Source organism: Cinclus cinclus, chromosome 17 (genome assembly GCF_963662255.1).
Source record: "Cinclus cinclus chromosome 17, bCinCin1.1, whole genome shotgun sequence".
NCBI classification, from domain to species: Eukaryota; Metazoa; Chordata; class Aves; order Passeriformes; family Cinclidae; genus Cinclus; species Cinclus cinclus.
This window is the reverse complement of record NC_085062.1, coordinates 12228225-12241630: the sequence shown is the minus strand read 5'-3', so window position 1 is coordinate 12241630 and position 13406 is coordinate 12228225. Positions and strand designations below refer to the sequence as shown.

Sequence of the window (13406 nt, the reverse complement as noted above, 5' to 3'; positions counted from 1 at the left end):
ATCCAAGCTCTGTGTAGGATTCTGTTTGCCCACCCTAAAATCCACATTCCCAGTAGCCAAACTTCTGTAGCAGGGCAAGCATTGATGTGTCCAAGCATGGTCCTGGTGTAGATGGACACAGCCCTGGTGCTCTGAAGGGAGGACACTGGAGCTGCCATGGAGGTTTTGTGCCATCATGGTGCTGCTCCTGCCAAAAGGGTCCAAAGGAGATCTGGGTGCTCCAGGATTGTGGAGCTCCATCTGTGCCAGGTCTGGGTCCTGGGGAGCTCCACAGAGGGATCCAAGTGCCAAACTCGGCCAAGTTCATGGTGAATGAATGCTGAGGTATGAAATTATTCAGGGAGTGTTCATGCAGGATGCAGAAGGGAGGGTTTTAGGAAAGGAAACAGAGTCGTTGGGTGATGTGTCACATACAGACCTCCTTCCCTCCCTCCCTCCCTCCCTCCCTCCCTCCCTCCCCAGACGGAGAGGGACCAATCCACCATGGAGTCTGCTCCTCGTGGCTCAGTCGCATCCAGACGGATGAAGTGGTGCCCTGCTTTGTACGAGGGTGAGTGACCCACACAAGGCCAGGCCTGAGGAAGAGGGGCTGAGACCCCTCACGGGATGAACTCTCTGCCCTCAATTGTCATCACAATGGGAGAAAACAGGGCTGGGTTTGTGAGCAGATGGTTCCCCTTTGAGAGAAGTTCTGCAAAAAAGTATGACATCCTGGGATTTTACCTCATGTCCTACCCCTCCCTCTCCAGGAGGTGTCTCAGGTGGCTGTGGGCAGGGGGGGAACACCCTGCTTGTGTTTAACCGGATCTTTGATGTGTGCAGTGCCCCCGGGTTCCACCTGCCCCAGGACCCGCAGGTGCCCTGCATCCTCATCGGTCCCGGCACTGGCATCGCCCCTTTCCGGAGCTTCTGGCAGCAGCGTCTCTTTGACATCCAGCACAAAGGTAGGGCCCCCCTCTTCCTCCCCTTCCTCACATCACACAGATTCTGGGTGGAGCCCTCCTCCTCCTCTTCCTCACCTCACACAGATTTTGGGTGGAGCCGTCCTCTTCCTCACCTCACACAGATTTTGGGTGGAACCTTCCTCTTCCTCTTCCTCTTCCTCTTCCTCTTCCTCTTCCTCTTCCTCTTCCTCTTCCTCTTCCTCTTCCTCTTCCTCTTCCTCTTCCTCACCTCCCCCAGATTCTGGGTGGAGCTGTCCTGCTGCTCACCTCACACAGATTTTGGGTTCCTCTTACTGGGGGCGTAGGGATGGGGTCCCTCCTGCCAGGGCTGTCCCAGCACATGTGCTGCAGTCCGGGGGAAGGTGGCTCGCGAGCGCTGGTGGCATTGGCATTTGTCTGACTGCTGTCCCCGTGCTGTCCCCAGGGCTGAAGCCATGTCCCATGGTGCTGGTGTTTGGCTGCCGGCAGTCCAGGATCGACCACATCTACAAGGAGGAGACGCTCTTTGCCAAAAGCCAGGGTGTCTTCAGAGAGCTGTACACTGCCTATTCCCGGGAACCCGACAAACCAAAGGTGGGCACGGCCCCGGGAGTGCCAGCCAGCCCCGGGTACCCACAGGGAGCCAGCAGGGTGTGGGTGTGCTGCTTCCTTGGCCAGTAGTTGCTCATGCCTGGGGCATGTAAATGTGCAGGATTGTCCCTTCCCAGTGGCCTCCAATTCCCAGGATTGGGAATTGTGTGTCCCTATCCCAGTGCCCAGTCTGAAGGGAAGGAAAGGGGAAAAAGGAAAGGGAAAGGGAAAGGGAAAGGGAAAGGGAAAGGGAAAGGGAAAGGGAAAGGGAAAGGGAAAGGGAAAGATGTCACCCAGTGGGGTGTCCCACAGCCAGTGCAAATACCTGCTGCAAATTCCCACTGGGACCTGAGCAGGCCTGGCTCAGAGAAAGAGATGGTGCAGGTATGCCCATGCAAGAGCAGAGTGATGCTTTGCTGCTGTCCCCATCTCTTTTCTGTCACTGTGGGTGCTTCAAGGCACAGCTGTGTCCCCCAAAGAGGGGTCACACCTCAGTGCTGCCCCCAGGGCAGGAAGGGGCTGAGAAACCAGAGTTAATCCCAGCTCTCTCCTCCTCCTGTCCCTCAGAAATACGTGCAGGACGTGTTACAGGAGCAGCTGGCCCAGACCGTGTTCAAAGCACTGAAGGAGCAGGGAGGCCACATCTACGTCTGTGGGGATGTCACCATGGCTGGGGACGTCCTCAAGACCGTGCAGCGCATCGTGAGGCAGCAGGGCCAGCTGTCAGCAGAGGAGGCAGGAGCCTTCCTCAGCAAGCTGCGGGTGAGTCGTGTGTGCAGGGTGACACTGCCACCTCTGTGTGCCACCACTGTCCCCTCCTGCCATGGGCACTGCACCTGCTGCCTGCCCCCGCCTGCACTGCACACAGGGAGGGTCAGAGGGTGACACTCCAAAGGTTCCTGTGTGCAGGGAGGTTACCTGGGTGCTGTCAGGAGTGTGCTGAGCATTGGGGCTGGTGCTTTCAGGCACCCCTGGCAGGGCTTTTTCTGCCCTGCAAAGTCCCTCCGTCAGAAAAATGAATTTATCAGGACACTTTGTGGGTCCCCACTCCAAATCTCCCTGTCTGTGTGCCCCATGCCAGACACAGATGATGCAGCTGGAGCTTAAATGAGCTCAGTTTGGGATACAGGCTCAAGGATGGGTGCTGGAACAGCTCTGCTTCTCCCCAGGAAGATAACTCAGCATGATTCCCGTGGGATTTCCCCTTCTTTCCTTTTCTTTCTTTTTTCTTTGGGAGCCATGTCCCCACCTCCATCCAAGCCCCAAGAGAGCCCAGAGCCTCTGGCTGTCCACAGACTGGCATTAGGGCTGCTGTGCCCCTGCCAGCCAGGAATTTCCAGCAGCTGAGGGGGTCTAATGCATGGAACAGCTCCCCTGTTCCCCAGGGTGTGACTTTGGGAAGGTCACTCCACTCCCCTGTCCCACTCCTGACAGACCCCAAACCCTCTCTTGTGCATCTGGTGTCTCCCCACCACGCAGGGTTTTGCTGGGGCCGACACCAACCCTTTACAAACCCCGTTTTTCCCTCTGCCACCCTCTCTCCCAGGATGACAGCCGGTACCACGAGGATATTTTTGGAGTCACCCTGCGCACGTACGAGGTGACAAACCGCCTTAGATCCGAGTCCATCGCGTTCATCGAGGAGAGCAAAAAAGACACGGATGAGTGAGTTGACACGTTTATTTTAACCCCTGCAGTCACCTCGTGGGCTGGGGGATGGGGAATGGGGAAGGAAGCTTTGACTTTCGTGCACACCTTGGAGCAGAGGCTGAGGAAGGCACTGGATTTTTGCTCCGGCAGTGCCTCTGCAATAGCTGTCACCTCTCTAGGATAAATCCCAATTTATTGCACTGATGTGCTCAGACCTGACAATCCCATCCAAAGGAAAAAGGTTCTGCCCGCTGCCTGCTTCCAGTCTGGAAAAGCCCACAGGAAGGGTTGACTCTCCCCAGCTGCAGGGGAGCCTGGCTGGCTCCAGGTGTTCAGCTCTCCATGCCCCTTCAGGAAAGATCCAGAGATTTTTCTCTCTGCTGTTGCAAAAACAGCCAGAAGTTTAAAAAAAAAACAAAAAAAAACTTGACATTTGCCATGTTTGTTTCTGCTCTACCAAGTCTTGCCATTTGCTCAGCTTGGTCGTGGTGGGATTTTCCCTGGCTGAGGAGAAGGATTATTTAGGATAAAGGCTGCATGGATCTTGTTCCTTGTGCTTGCCCTTGGTAGCTTGGGGTGAAACCCATTCCCTGTGTAGTGCCTGGAGTGAGTTTCCCCACTTCCCTGAGGTTTGGTAGGAATTTTCCTCCAAGGAATCACATACTCTAGGGTGCTCTATCAGAGTGGCTCAGTTTCCCACCTGTGGGTAGGGATAAAGGTCACCTTCCTGCCCACCTCACACAGCTCTGTGAACTCCTGCCCACAGCATGGAAAGTCCACGCTGGGATCATCCCGGTGCTCCTCGCTGCTCCCTCTAAGGCAGCCTTTTCTCCCCTTTCCCTTGCAGGGTTTTCTGCTCCTAACTGGACCCTTCGCCCCCAGGGGATGCCAAACCAGTCCCAGCACCTGCTGCCCCCTCCAGCTGGGTTTTGTATTTCACGGACACGGTGGCTCCTTTTCCACGGGGAACTGCCCATGGAAAGCACTCTGTCTCTCGTCCTATTGTTGTGTCCTGATGATGATGATGACTTTTATTTCCTTTCTTCCTCCTTCTCTTGCTCTTGTCCATTTCTTGTGGCCATTTATTTTCACCTCCTTCCCCTTCCCTGGATTTCCCCACTGGAGTTTAATGGCTTTATAACCTGCAGTGGCTCTTTTCAGAATTCCACAGTTCCCCTCCTTCCCATGAGGGCAATTTGCAGTTGCATGAAATCACCACCTTTGTGATCATTTCTGGGTGTTTCCAGGAGTGAGCAGAGGTGGCAGGGGCTGGGCAATGGTGAGGTCTTGTTGCTTGTCCAGAGCTGGGAGTTGTTCCTGCCAGGCTCCCTCTTTCCTCGGCTTGGGGCTTGGCTGAATCCTTGTGTTTTCATGGCTTTCCTTTGGGTTTGGACAAACCTGGGCATACACCTGAACCTGGGGGCAGGTGATATGTAGTTCCCTTGTGCCCATGAATTTTATTCATCCCCAGGCAGCCTGGGTACAGCTGTGTATTTTTTGATCTGATGTGTGTGTCATGATTTCTCCTAAATGGGCCCTGCCCCTTGTCTCTCTTTTCCTGCTCTCTTTTCCTGCTCCCTGTGAGCCTCTCCTTTTGCTCAATCCCAACTTTTGCTGGCATGGAAGTTCTCCCACAAGCTCTGAACACACAGGCTGATGTTCAGGCTGAGGAAAAGCTCCTGGCAGTGACTTCTCCAGAGGGTTTTGCAGGGAATATTTGATCTGCAGCCACGATGCTGGTGGGACACTGAGGGCCTGGCTGCACCCAGAGCTCTGCATGTTCTGATCCCTCTCCCACATGAGCCTGAAAAGGAGGATGGGAGAGAAGCAGCTCCCAGCTGCCAGAGGCACCTCTTGGGAACAAAGGCAGCACTTGAAGGGGGATGGAGGCTCCAGGTCTTTGGCAAGGATGTGCCAACAGAAGAATCATGAAATCCCAGAGCCATCAGCTCTTAGCAGCACATCTCGTGAGCACTTTTAGGACAGCACACCCCAGCCCTTTTCACATTTTAGGGAGCAGAAAGTGCCACCTTGGATCCACCTGCCTGCCAAGAGAGACACGTGTGGCATTTTGGGGATGAGCCAGGCTGCTCTGTGCCACCTGCCAGCAGCATGGCTGTCTCAGCCAGGACATCTCACGTGAGAAGAGAGGTGATATCAGCTGCAAAGGTGCTGGGCTCTGACACACTCACACCTCAGCCCTGCTGCAAGAGCCTGGCCTCAAAAGCAATTTGTTGACACAACCACGGAGAGGTTGGAGAAAACAGAAAGCCTCTAACAGAGAAAAGCTGTCTGCAAGGGAAAGAAAATGTGACCTTGTGTGTCCTTCCTCTTGCTGCACCCTGAAGAATTACAGAATATCCTGAACTGGAAGGGATCCACAAGGATCAAGCCCAACTCCTGAGTGAATGGCCCATCCAGGGATTGAACCTTGGCATTTTTAGCACCAGGCTCTGCCCACAATCCCAGGTTTGTCCTCCCTCGCTGCCATCACAAGGACAGCAGGACATGGCTGCAGCTCTTGCTGGAGGCAGGGATGCAGGTTGGCATCTTGAGGTGGCAGCTGCTGATGCTCCCCTCCTGCCCTGCTGTGCCCAGCTGTGCTTGGATCCTGGATGGAGCCGAGCACCAGAACTGGTGACAGCACAGGAATTGTCCAGGAGCTTTCACAGGGCTAATATTACCTGCCCTGAGCTAAAGGCAGCCCAGAAAGAACTGCAGGAGGTTTGCTGCTCTCACAGCCCATGGAACAAGCCCCACTGGCTCCCCTATCTCAGGCTGTGCTGTTATTCTCACCCTCAGCCAGGATCTCCTGCCCTCTCCTGCCACTTCTCCATGGGCTCTGACACCTTCTGCAACTTCGAATCCCTGAAGCATCTCCAGCCCAAAATCCAGGAGCAAAAGGGCTCCAGGCACCGGGAGAACTTGAGGTCCAGGTCTGCTGGTGCCAGCCGAGCATCCAGCATGGGATAAAATGAATAAATGCTGCCACGGTGTGGCCAGAGCTGAGCTGGCTGGGCCAGCGGGGCTGGGACACACGGCCGGCTGTGTGACACTGCCTCAGGACTTGGCGACCTGCAGGGGAAAGGGCAGCCCACCCCTGTGGGATGTGCCCCAATCCCAAGACGGGCAGTGGGATGGGGGACCCGGGTCCCTTGGTTTGAGATGCGTGAGTTTGGGAGAGGTTCTGTCCGGGAGAAAACTCCCTGGCTCCAGAGCTGAGAACACGCAGCAAGCTTGGGTTTGAGCCCCATCCTGTGCCTGTGGGAACAAAGCTAAAATCAGAAAGAAAATCAGACTCATCCTCTTCTTCTGGGAAATTCTGGCTCTGGCTTTGTGCTCTCATCCTCCTTTAGAAGAAGGGGCGATGAAACCTGACAAGGAAGAGGAGGAGGAGGTAATGCCCAAAGAAACATCTCTTCATCTTCTTCCCAGCTCACACCGTGGTGCTGCCAAGCTTTGCCCTCCTGTCCTGCCTCCTGCCTGCTCTGCTGTACCTTCTCCCATCCGGAGCCCATGCCTGAGCTGGATTATCTCGCTTTTCCTGCATCCCAAAGCTCTCCAGCTCCATCACCCCTCTCACCGGAGCTGCTAGGGCTGCCAGCAGGGAAGCAGAGCTCTGCCTGCCATGGGTCTGCAGAGGGGTCTGGGCCAGGCAGACAGACAGAGCTCAGCAAAGCTCAGCCCTGCTGAGCCTGCCCTTGGGAAGGGAAATGCTGGTTTAAGGCTCCTTGCCTGGACCTGGAGCAGAAATCCCCTCTCTGCCATGAAGGTCCATGAAGTTAAAGACCCCCAGGGCACCGAGCTGCCTCTGCTCCCACAGCCTGAGTGGGGCTGCTGGCTCCTCACAAGCTGCACCGCTGGGAATTTTGATTCACTCTTTGCTGTTGACGTCTGAACTGCTCCCCTTCATCCCCTCCACCTGCGGGGGCTTCACACTCCCCTCAAGCTTCATTTTCTCCCATAGCAACAGGGGAAAGAAACTTGTGGATGTGCTTTATTATTCCCAAAATGCAGCTCTTCCAGCCTGGCCTCTGCTCATCTCACTGTGGCATTTCTGACGTGCGGGTGTAGCTACAAAATCTCTGCTATAAACACAGGGTGAGGTGGGCTCTGCCCCAGTCCGCTGCCCTGAGCTGCTCCAGGGGTCACACACAGGGCTTGTGCCTCTGGGGCACTTGGGTCACAAATCTGTCCCCTCTGGTGCCTGCCTGCCCCTCCTGTGCTGGACTGATGGACACCTAGCCTGGCCAGTGTCCCAGTTGCTCTCCTGAGGATCTCCACCACCACCACAACCCCAATTCTGAGCAGCCCCGCTCCTTTTCACTCTTCAGGTGTTAAAGAGACTCTTCTCTGAACAGGAGGTTTGATTTTCAAGACACTACAAAGTGGGGTTTTTGTGGCAAAGATTTTACATCCTAGGTCTTTCAAGCATCCACAGAGTCATTATATGGATTTGAAAACCTAGGGGGAAAGTTTCTGTGTTTTCCCAACCTGCTGTGTCCACCAGCAGGGAATAACCATTCAGTGCAGGGTATCCAGTGCTGTGTTGTTGATGATTTCTAAGGTTTCATCTCCTGGGAAGGACTGCCTGGGAGTTTGTTATTCTTCTATTTATGAGAGACAATGGCAAAACAATGAGATATCTGCCACCAGGAGTGGCCTCACAGAGCTGTCACCTCCACATCGTGGCCTGAGCTGTCTCCAGAGGAACTGAGCCAGTCACACCCAAACTGGCCAGAGGATGGGAAATGACTCGGGGCTGTCCATGCTCCCTGTCCCCTCTGCCTGTGTGTCCCCAGGGGGGAGCAGGGACTCTGGTCACACCCTGAGCACGGGGATCTGGGGTGGCTGTGCATGGCCAGCAGTCCTGCAGGTGTGTCCTGGGCCAGGAACCACGGCCGTGCAGGAGAGGAGGTGGGAACAGACAATGGGACTATGACCCCGTGTCCAGCCTGTGGCTGCTCCTTTTCTGTCAGCGTGTGATTCCTCTCAGCCCATCCCATCTCGGCTGTTTCCCTCTGGAGATCCCTCCCTTCCCAGCCCTGCCTGCCCACCTGGGAGTGCAGGTGCTGGGATGGACACGGGCTCACAGTGCCTTGTGCTGGGAAGGGAGCACGGCACAGCTCCTGCCCTCTGCTTTCCACTGGTGGGGAAATTCTCCCCGGGATCACTGGGAGCAATCTCAGCCCTGCTCAGCCCCATCTCCCTGAGGTGAGGTTTCCAGGGGGATGGAGGTGGGGAGAGGTCACAGTGTGGGTGCAGGCTGGGGCTGTGAACTCTCCCACATCCTGGAGACCCTGTTCTGATTAAACTGTGGGGGGAGAGGCCGTGTTTGTGCTTGAAGCCTCCTGGACTTGCACCAAGCCCGAGCCAAAGCTGCTGCCTCCTGAATTCTGACCACTGAAGCTGTGCCATTGTCCTCTGAGGGTTCCCACCGTTTTTTGGAAGGATAATTTAATGCTCAAAACTAAATTCTGTTCCTGCTTTCACTGGGGACTAGTTCTCAGCTTCAGAATTGTTCTGATAACTCTGCAGTTGTGTTGATAGTTCCAGAGGGGAGCACAGTCCCTTCACAGAACAGATGGAGACACATTTTCAGGACCATTCAACTTTGCTGTAACTCCGTGTTTGTTATAACAATTCTTTCTGCAAAATTTGGCCAGTGCTCTTGAAAACCTGCAATCCTGAACTTGGATTAAATTAGCCTGGAATCTAAGTCCTCCCAGATCCAAAATGCCTTCCACACCTGCTGACTTCAGTGGCACTGGGGATTTTGGCAGCTTGTGCAGCAGCAGCAAATCCAGAATATTTTTGTGTGTGTCAATCTGCGCTTGCACGTGCCTGCAATGCATGGCTCCAGCAATCCTGGGAAATCTCCCCTTTCCCAGGAAGATCCCAGCTCCAGCTTCTTCCACATGGCCATGTGTGTTCAGCAGGGAGTCAGGGGAGAGGGAGAGAGTTGCTGCTTTAAAGCATTTGGTTCCAGAGGTGAAACAGAATTTAGGAGAGGTCAAAACCAGCTTGATTTAGCACAGAGAAACTCGTGGGATGTCCAAGCATTGCCATGCAGATCCACCTTTTTTTTTCCTGCTGGGAAAATGAAGCAGACTGGCAGTTCCTGACCTCCAACCCTACAGGTGTTTGGCTGTGATGGAAGTTGGAGCCCTGGAATCACAGGAATAAAACCCCAGCAGGTTGTGAGCTCAGAACTGAGCAGTGGCAGCACCTCACTGCCAGGGCTGCTGCTCTCCTGCCTTACTCATCCACCTGTCCAGGTTTTGGGGAGGGAGGAGGGAGGAAGTGCCTCAAAGTGAGCAAATCAAACCTGTGAGCCTGGCCCTGAGAACTCCTGGTTTATCAGGAGCCTACAGGCTAAAGTTTTGCAGCTATTCATCATTCCTGTGCTGAGGAATAGGGCAAGGCTCTTGCATCCAAAGCTTTCAGAGCTGTTCTGGAGCTGTGGAAAAGCAGGAACTGCACTGGGATTCAGGGCAGTTCCTGCCTGGCTCTCTGCAGGGCTGGTGCAGAAATCTGAGAGGGAAAAACACCAGGCAAAGTATTTTCCTTCCAGGGGCACCCTTAATACCTGGAAAATTGAAAGGCTAAAATACTGGAAAAGTTGATCTAAGAGAGGAACTAATTCAGGGCTTCTTTTTGTTGCTTTGTTTTCATGTGTTGGTTTTGGGGTGGGGAAAGCAAACAGAGAGCCAACAGACAGTGTATCAAATTTGGCTTAAAGCAAACCTTTTGTTCCTACAGTAACTGCAAGGGGAGATTTTTTAAATTTATCAAGGGCAACAAAGCGGCCTTAATTAACTGAGACATTAATGCTCTTTGCTTCTGAGCCTGTTTTTTTGTTCTCCTCTCCGTGTGATCGTGGCATGGAATCCTGTCTTAACAAAAGCCACTTCCCAGTAGCCCACAGGATGTCCAAGAACAGGAGATGAGGTTGGAGAATCTCCCTGTGAGTGAGATTCAGTGCAAAATCCCTGCTTTGCTAAAATCCTACAATATAGGCAAATCCCCACGATTCCCAAGGTTGAATTCCCATGCTGTGCTGCCTCGAAATGCCTTTAAAAACCCCAGGCTCTGTGTGCTTTGTGAGCAGTCTGCAGCTTTTCCAGAGTGCACACACAATTCCCCAGGCACAGGATGAGTGGAGCGGGATGACTTTCAGCTGGGACTCATTGCTTTTTAGATTGCACAGAGTTAAAAACACCACTTCTGCCAGCTGCCCAGGGAATTTGATATTCAGTGCCAATTAATTTTTGTAATAGGAGTAGGGATTTATCCCCTCAGCTCCCCCAGGCACCTTTAGTCTCAGACTCAAAGGTTGGGTTGGAGTCTTTAATTTTTTGGTGGCCTTTTCCTGAAGAGCAGCAGTGCCACGATGAGGACGGGGACTGGGCTGGGAAAGGTGGCAGCTTTGGGGGCAGGGAACTCCCAAATTTTCCATTGTAAAACCTTCAGCTGTGGGTAAATCCTGCTGGGCTGGGTGGAGCTCCAAGCCCTGGCTGCTCTCTGCTCCTCGCTACCCTCATGTCACTGTGCCTTCATTCGCTCCAGGAAATGATGCCAAGATCTGAGCCTGGCACTCTCACTTTGCATCCCATCCAACAGGCATGTGTGGAGCAGGGGGAGCTCCTTTTGTAGCCGTTCTCTGTGTGATCCCAGGGTAGGTTTGTGCTGGGGTGGGCTGAGCCTGAGCTGTGTGTGATCCTACCAGTGCTTTAAGCAGCCAGAAGCGTGGTTCTTCCCCTACCTCTGAGCTCTCAATGCTGCTAAAATCTCTGCCACTCATTCCCCGTGCTCCAGCCCCTCTCTCAGATTGACTCTGGCTCTGTTTGCAAGATATCCACGTTGTTCTGAAGCATGCATCTCTCTCTGTATAGTCCCAATCTTCTGATTTTATGGAATACTTATGCCTGTTTGCATTACGGTCAAAATAAAAAAGTGAACTGAAAGCTGGCAGTTGTTCTCTCCTCTCTGGGTTTTTAACACCAAAGGCTGCTCAAGGTCTCTGCTGATGCCTTGGCCTCGCTCTGCTCTGCCACCTGTAATGCCAGGGTGCCATAAATAGCAGTGACAATCAGCAGTGCCTGTTTACCTGCCAGACACAGGCACTGCCTGCCGAGGTGGCCTGAGTCACAGCATTCCATGGATCCCATCCTTTATCCCGTGTCCTCGGGGGAAATGTCACAGCCCAGAAAGGAGGGCTGGCTGGGGAGTTTTGGAGCCTTGGGAACACAGCAAAAGCAGTGCAGGCAGGGGCTAAGAGACCTGGAAATGGCAGAAAGCAGCCAGGGAAATGAGGCAGAAATATAGACATGGCTTTGCCCACAGGTAAAAGATTTTCCCCTGTAAGGGGGATCCTTCCAGCAATTGAAGGGGGCTTATTAAAAGTAGAGTGATGGAACAGCTTCCCACTGCCATAGAGCAGGGTTAAGTGGGATACTGGGAAGGAATTGTCTGTGGGATACTGGGAAGGAATTGTTCCCTGGGAGGGTGGAGAGGCCCTGCCACAGAGCTTTTGGATACTGATACATATTGATCCACTTTAGATATTTCTAGCAATTGATGAGGTCACCTCTGTGCACCTCCTTTAGGTATTGATCCACATTCACAAGGTGCCCTCTGTGCACCCCTTGCAGATACTGATACACATCTGCAAAGATCCCCTTTGGTCTCCCACTTTCAGGTGTTGATACACATTGATAAGATCCCCTTTTGGCACCTCTTTTTCAATATTGATTCACATTGACAGGTCCCCTTTGAGCACCTCCTTTTTGATATTTACACCTAGCAATGAAGTGCCCTCTATGCACCCCTTTAGACATTGACACCTTGGCTAGGTCCCCTCTGGGTACCCCATATTAGATATTGGTACCCACTGATGAGCTCCTCCTTTTGGCATCCCCTTTTCAATGCTGATACATTTTTAAAAGTCCCCTCTGGGCACCGCCTCTTAGGTATTGATACCCATTGGATATTGATTAGATAAGGTCCCCTTCTGGCACCCCATTTCTGATACTGATACACATTTGATAAGTCCCTTTGGGCTCTCTCTTTTTGATACTGACACACATTGATAGATCCCCTGTGCATCCCCTTCCTATTTTGATACCCATTGATGAGGCCTCTTTTTGGACCCGTTTCCAATGTTGATACACATTGATAGATCCCCCCTGTACACCCCATTTTTGATATTGATAAACATTGATGAGGTCCCTTTTTGGCCCCTATTTCCTATACTGATACCCATCGATGAGGTCCCTTTTTGGCCCCATTTTCGATATTGATAAACATTGATAGATTCCCCCCTGTGCACCCCATTTTTGATATGGATCCACACTGATGAGGTCCCTTTTTGTCCTCTGTTTCCTATACTGATACCCATCCATGAAGTCCCTTTTTGTCCCTTATTTCCTATACTGATACCCATCCATGAGGTCCCTTTTTGTCCCTTATTTCCTATACTGATACCCATCCATGAAGTCCCTTTTTGTCCCTAATTTCCTATACTGATACCCATCCATGAGGTCCCTTTTTGTCCCTTATTTCCTATATTGATACCCATCCATGAGGTCCCGTTTTGTCCCTTATTTCCTATATTGATACCCATCCATGAGGTTCCTTTTGTCCCTTATATCCTATATTGATACCCATCCATGAGGTCCCGTTTTGTCCCTTATTTCCTATATTAATACCCATCCATGAAGTCCCTTTTTGTCCCTTATTTCCTATATTGATACCCATCCATGAGGTCCCTTTTTGTCCCTTATTTCCTATACTGATACCCATCCATGAGGTCCCGTTTTGTCCCTTATTTCCTATATTGATACCCATCCATGAGGTCCCTTTTTGGCCCCTATTCCCTGTATTGATACCCATCCATGAGGTTCCTTTTTGGCACCCCATTTCCAATACTGATCACATTGATGAGGCCCCCTTTTGCCCCCTATTTCCCATATTCATGCCCACCGATGAGGCCCCCTTTTGCCCCCTATTTCCCATACTCATGCCCACCGATGGAGTCCCTTTTTGGCCCCGTTTCCGCTGTTGCCAGACCCGCCCGTGCCCCTTCCCGTCCCCGGTACCACCGACAGCTCCCCTGCGCTTTCCCGTCACTTGTCAGACGCTCCCTTGGCCGCTCTGCGCTCGGCGCGCCGGCCGCACTTGGCGGACGCTCCCCGGGCCGCCCCTCCCCGGAAGCGCCGGCGGCCCCGGAGCGCAGGTAAA

General features: G+C 53.0%; 1 protein-coding gene across 1 annotated transcript in view; it reads left to right on the top strand.

The window, feature by feature from the left end:
- The window catches only part of NOS1 (nitric oxide synthase 1), a 37310-nt gene extending 34127 nt beyond the window's left edge, over nucleotides 1-3183 (top strand). Inside the window, exons 24-28 of the mRNA XM_062504701.1 lie at nucleotides 463-550; nucleotides 823-944; nucleotides 1369-1517; nucleotides 2082-2276; nucleotides 3061-3183. Of these exons, the coding sequence (XP_062360685.1) occupies nucleotides 463-550; nucleotides 823-944; nucleotides 1369-1517; nucleotides 2082-2276; nucleotides 3061-3183 (677 nt within the window). The remainder of the gene's footprint in view (nucleotides 1-462; nucleotides 551-822; nucleotides 945-1368; nucleotides 1518-2081; nucleotides 2277-3060) is intronic.
- The last annotated feature ends 10223 nt before the right edge of the window (nucleotides 3184-13406 follow it).